This window comes from Primulina huaijiensis, chromosome 2, assembly GCF_012295235.1.
Source record: "Primulina huaijiensis isolate GDHJ02 chromosome 2, ASM1229523v2, whole genome shotgun sequence".
NCBI lineage: Eukaryota > Viridiplantae > Streptophyta > Magnoliopsida > Lamiales > Gesneriaceae > Primulina > Primulina huaijiensis.
The window spans coordinates 14,331,265-14,337,861 of record NC_133307.1 but is presented as its reverse complement, the minus strand read 5'-3'; the positions used below and the strand labels follow the sequence as shown (position 1 = coordinate 14,337,861).

General features: G+C 35.5%; 1 protein-coding gene across 1 annotated transcript; it reads left to right on the top strand.

Annotated features, from left to right (window-relative positions):
- The first annotated feature begins 3,218 nt into the window (after positions 1 to 3,218).
- LOC140956703 (uncharacterized) lies at positions 3,219 to 3,779 on the top strand. Its single transcript, XM_073413555.1, has one exon. It carries the CDS (start codon positions 3,219 to 3,221, stop codon positions 3,777 to 3,779), a length of 561 nt encoding a protein of 186 aa, XP_073269656.1.
- The last annotated feature ends 2,818 nt before the right edge of the window (positions 3,780 to 6,597 follow it).

The window sequence follows — 6,597 nt, the reverse complement described above, 5'->3', positions numbered from 1 at the left end:
ACGACCAAGACAAGAATAGGTATTTTCATTAAATAATGGCAATGCTTCTTAATATGATTTAAAAATGATTTAATTTTCCTAAAAATGTTTGAGTTCGATTTATTTTACGAGTCGAGCTCGATTTTTCCCAAAAAACCGATTTTGAGCAAACAAAGAGTTTTCAAAAATCAAAAATATTATTTTTGAAAAACTTATTTTATAAAATTTTATGTTTTAATTAGTTAAGTGTTATTGAGCTCAATTTAATTAATTTAAGTAGGCCTAATTACTCTTAAGCTTGCAAGCCCAAAACCAAAGCCCATTTAACTTGCAATTAAATCTATAAATAAATAAACCTAGTGTTTATTCACCTTATTTCCATAACACCAATAGCCGAAAACACACCACACAAACAATTCAGATTTTAAAAAATTAGGACGAAATGAAAAGCTTATGTTCTTCGTCGTTCGGTCTTCCAAATCACACCCTAGCCGAAGATCGTATATTCGAGCGTTATAAACGCGAAGGCAAATTTTGTAAACCATTTCAAACATCATAAAAATCATAATATGTGTGTTTTAGTTGATTATGCATAAAAAATATATGGTTTAGATTATTTTACGGCATGATACGTATTTTCTACGTTTTTACGATATTACGCTTGTTTTAAAAGAATCGTTATGAACCAAATAGACATGCTGCCAAAACATGATAAAATATGATTGATTATGAAAACAACATGATAAATATTGAAGAGAAAACAAGCTGGAACAATCGTGCAAAGGGAAGAAAAGAACCGTGATTTTTTTAAGAGGTTTGTGTGCTTGTTCAGGTTCAAGGCTCGGTTCTTATGCATGGGGTCTTGGGGCTCAACCAGGGCTTGGTGTTGGGTCATAAGGGTCGTGGCTAGGTCCTAGGAATAGTCCTAGCATGGCCAGGACTTGTGGTTCAGGCTGGGAAAGAGTCCCAAAATCTTGGACTCTCCCCAAGCTCTTCCGCGAGCAGCTGCTGTACAGGGGGCTGCGACTCGGTTTGGGGCTGGGCTAGGTGGTCCATCAGGGTTCTAGGATGATGGTCAGGGGTCGGGTCAGGGGCAGGAGTGGTGGGCTCGCTCCTGGCTTGAGAAAAACAAGGGAATCGCAGGGCAGCAAGGGAACGCTCAACTTGTGTCTTCGGGCAGGAGGCTGGCGCGTAGGTTCATGGGCTTGGGCTGGGTCTGGGTTTTTTCCAGGGATGGTTAGGGTCATGAGGGGTCAAGTGGTTAAGAGATGGAAGAGTCCTAGTTGAGTTAGGAGTCTTAATGCTCAAAGGAGTCTCACACACACACATACAGATTCTGTAGCTCGGTTCCAAGAGGGTTTGAGCGCCTTAGAGGTTGGTTATTTGGGCTGGGCTTGGTCATTAGGGTGCCTAGGTGGGTTGGATATAGTTTGGCTTGAGGTGGCTCGGGCGTGGCTCGAGGAAATTAGGAGATGGCTCGGTGTGTTCGAGTTATGGTCATTATTTCAAAAATTAAAAGGAAAATTGGAACCATGGGTCCATGGGTGTGGTTCAAGGCTCACAAAAGTAGATTAAATAATAAAAATGTTATGTTTAAAATTTGGGATCAAAATAATGAGTTTTGAAATTATCCGGGATTTAATCACCTCACGAAACGTTAAATAAAGAATTAAATGAAAGGCCTAGATTTAAGCGGAATAAAAATATGGAAAATTATACTTAAGCTTAAAAAATTATTTAGAATAAGGCCATGTCATTAAAAGTGAAAAAAAATATAAATTCGAGAATTTTTACGTCCAGATGCAAAACGATAATTTTACACTTCGGAAAATACGAAAAAGTTTGGGAGCGTCCTGAAAGATCATAATGCTTGTAAAATGATATTTTATAATTTAAAATGATGATTTTAATGATAATATGATATTTTATGATTTATTGTAAAGCTGTGCAATTTTTACTGTCTAAAATGCTATTTTTGAAAATTTATAATATTTTATGATTTTAAAAGAAAAGGAAAATATTTTGACGGATGTGAATTGACTGTGACATATGATATATGATTTGTGAGGGATCCGTTTATGTGAGGACGGTGAACTTACGATTTTGTAGGGATTTCGTGAGGGGAAAAGGCCCCAAAGGGAGCCCATTTATGGGAAAAGGCTCTAGAGGGAGTCCGTCTATGGGAGAAGGCCCCCGAGGGAGCCTCGACGATCGTATTTCTATGGCAGAGCCTAGTGAACACCCCCCCCCCCAATGGGCCATGTGGAGCTGAAGCATGATCAGTCGACCAAAGGATAAAAGCTAATCACTTTCAAATATATGATTGAAAGCTTTACGATTTTAATGATTTTACGATATATGATTTATGATGATGATTAAAGCTATTTTTAAAATGATTTTTAAATGATTTATTTATGCTCAAAAAGGTATTTTAAAATGATTTTACGATTTATGTTTTATTTACGTGTAAAAGCTATTTTTAATTAAAATATGATTTTAATGCTTGTGATTGTATATATATTTTTTGTTATTCATGTTTAGAACGTGTTGAGTCTTTAGACTCACTAGGTTTGAATGATGTAGGATTTGACGATTTATGGGAGGCACTGACGCTTGAGTGGATCGAGTGCAGCAGTACATACCTGAGGGCCTTTATGTTTTCGCACTAGCTAGATAGATAAATGATTTAAAGATTATATTAATGATTTTATTAAAGATATTTTTATGCTTTATTTTTATTATTAGTTGATCTTTTCAAAGGTCAATTTAGGAAGTTTTGGTTAGTTGATGATTTATGATTTTATATTTTGCACTTGAGATTTCATATGTTATTTATTATGATTGTTAGAAATGTTAAGTTATTTTATTTAGTTAGTATTTTCGAGTTTATGATTTATGATTAGTATAAAAAAATGGTCGAGGTCGTTTCAGTTGGTATCAGAGCCAAGGTTTTCCTTAAAGGGTCGAGAAGCTCAAGAAGTCACGTCTCAAATATGTGAGTTTTACTGCTTTATATTTTATATGATAAAATTCTATTAAATGCTTATATAATACATGATATAAATGTTAGTTGCATGCTTCATGTAAAAAATTTTAATGCATGTTGCTTATGTGGTTGGACGACGTATATAGAGATGCCTCCTAAAAGAATTTTGCGTAGGACTGATGAGGTTAGACAGGAGTAGAATATTCCACAGCCTCCACCTGTTCAGGATGCTAGTGCCCGTGTACTAGCCGGTATGGCCCGTTTATTTGAGCAACATGTAGAGGATGGAGCAATGGTTAGACCAGAGGTTGCATATGAGCGATTTAGGAGGATGCACCCCGAGGATTTCCATGGCACTACTGATCCATTCGTCGCTGAGGGATATATTAGATCTTTAGAGGTGATATTTCGTTATATGGAGATGGCGGACGCCGACCGAGTTCGCTGTACCATCTATCTGTTGAAGGGCGGCGCTTCCTTATGGTGGGAGGGAGCGGAGCGAGGAGTGAATATGATGACTTTGACTTGGGAGGAATTCAAGAGGGTTTTCTATGACAAATACTTCACATCTGATGTTCGTTCTATACCTAAGAGGGAGTTTATGAGTCTCCGTCAGGGAGATTGGTCTGTTGTCGACTTTGTAAAAAAATTTGATAGGGGCTGTCGTTTTGTGTCCTTGATAACGAATGATCCGGTGGAGAAATTACGACACTTTCTAGATGGTTTGAAGCCGACTATCCGTCATGATGTGATGCTCAATGATCCTACTGACTACACTACTGCCGTTGCCAAAGCTTTTAGAGCCGAGCAGTAACACAAGGACATTGATTGGGAGTTGCAGCGAAAGAAGAATCGTACTCAGCAAGTTAGTCAGAGTAACAAGAAGCCTTATGCGGGACCACCAAAGCAACCAGAACCACCTAAACGACAAGGGCAACCACCTAGAGGGAACATTCCGAAGGCTGATGAGAAACCACTTTGCAAGGAGGGCAATCGTCATCGTCATGGCAAGTGCATGTGGTGCACCTTCAAATGCTTCAAGTGTGGAGATTTGGGACACAAGGCTGGGAATTGCACAAAGCCTAGGCAACCCATGACTGGAAGAGTCTATGTGATGCAAGCTGCAGAGGATGAGACAGAGCCGACACTACATTGATTTCGAGTTAACCTAACTGTTTAACATTTTTTTCGATGCTTTTATTGCAAGAAATGTTAAATTGGGTTATGGAAATTGATTGGGATAATGAAGGACCTAGAACAGAATAGGGTGCATGCACTACTTGAGTTGGATTTAGGAGTCGACTTTGGGAAATTTTAGGTTAGAATTGAAATTCTCAAGATTTTGAGGACCGAATTGAAGAGTAAGATTTAAGTTAGAGGTTAATTTTGATGTGGTTAAGGGAATCTAAGCTTTGCAATCATCAAGTAAAGGAAAATTTTGAGGAAGAAATTCTATTTAAGGGAGAGGGGAGAATTGTAACGTCCGAAAAACCAACCTACGTAAATCGCATGCATGAAAAATTATTTTAATTGCTTTATTGTTTTATTTAATTGCTTTTAAATGCTAGCATGATATTTATTATATGATTAAATGTATGATTGCATGATTAAATGATAATATGACATGATTACATGAAATTAAGAATTTTACCTGAATATTCGATAATAGGCAGGGAAAAAGAAACCGAGGACGACCAAGACAAGAATAGGTATTTTCATTAAATAATGGCAAGGCTTCCTAATATGATTTAATTTTCCTAAAAATGATGGAGTTCGAATTATTTTACGAGTCGAGCTCGATTTTTCTCAGGAAGCCGGTTTTGGGCTAACAAAATATCAAAAATATTATTTTTGGGAAACTTATTTTCTAAACTTTTATGTTTTAATTAATTAAATGTTATTGGGCTCAATTTAATTAATTTAAGTAGGCTCAATTACCCTTAAACTTGTAAGCCCAAAACCAAAGCCCATTTAACTTACAATTAATTAAATCTATAAATAACTAAACCTATTGTTTATTCACCCTAATTCCATACCACCAGCAGCCGAAAACAAACCACACACATAATTCAGATTTTCAAAAATTATAAGGAAAAGAAATTCTTGTGTTCTTCGTCGTCCGGTCGTTCAACGTCGCACCCTCGCCGAATATCGTATATTCGAGCGTTATAAACGCAAAGGCACTTTTTCTAAACTCTTTCAAATATCATACAAATCATAATATCTGTGTTTTATTTGATTATGCATGAAAAATACGTGGGTTCGATTATTTTATGGTATGATACGTATTTTCTACGTTTTTACGATTTTACGCTTGTTTTAAAAGAATCGTTATGAACCCAACGGACACGCTGCCAAAAATGGTAAAATATGATTGATTATGAACAGAAAATGAGAAATTTTGAAGAGAAAACAAGCTGGAACAATCGTGGAAAGGAAAGAAAAGAACCGTGAGTTTTTTAAGAGGTTTGTGTGCTTGTTGAGGTTCAAGGCTCGGTTCTTATGCATGGGTTCTTGGGGCTCAACCAGGGCTGGGGGTTGGGTCCTAAGGGTTGTGGCTAGGTCGTAGGTAGAGTCCTAGCATGTCTAGGACTCGTGGTTCAGGCTGGGTAAGAGTCCACGAAAGCTTGGACTCTCCCCAAGATCTTCCGCGAGCAGCTGTTGTACAGGGAGTTGCGGCTGGGTTTGGGGCTGGGCTAGTGATGAAACTTAAAATTAATAATTTATTATATGTTAAAACCTATATTTTAAAATTTAAGTTTCATTAAAATTATAAAATTATGTTATTTTAGNCTTTTTATTGTAGGTATAAAAATGAATTATTTGTTGTTATCAATTTACATCAAATGCTTGATACCATTGAAGTGGTTATCTTGATTTGTTGTTTAATTTTGATACAATAAATATTTCATCAATTATTATTGTTATATTATACATATATATATATATATATATTTATATAATTATATCATATATTTCATTTAGACGATAGTGTGGCTCTGCCGGTTGTTCTAAATGAAATATTATGATTTAATACTAATATCTAACAATCTAACATTTACTTTATCGCAACTAACTTTTACTTTCCGCATCTAACATTTACTTTATCGCAACTAACTTTTACTTTCCGCATCTAACTTATTAAATCATATATTTCATTTAGGCAATAGCGTGGCTCTGCCGGTTGTTCTAAATGAATTATAATGATTTAATTTAACATTTATTTTATGCAGTTATATATTTATATAGTTATATTATATATATAATCATAGGTACCATATATAAAATATCGGTGAATTGGTATTTTTTATAGTGGGAACTATATTATATTAGGTGTGCGTTTAAATATTTAATTTTCTTGGAACCATTATTTATGGTGGTTTCCTTTGTTTTACTTTTAGTTAAACAATATTGCATAAACCAAGAATAAATCCTCGAGCCTTGACAAAATTTATAATTTGTAAACTTCGTTTTTGCATTTGGTAATCTATAAATTAATAAATTTAAACTTAAAATAACCTCTCCGTGGATTGATCTCGTACTTGCGAAATATATTACTTGCAGACAACCTACACTTGGGTGAATTATAATTTAAGTAGTATCAAGTTGGTGGTCCATCAGGGTTCTAGGAT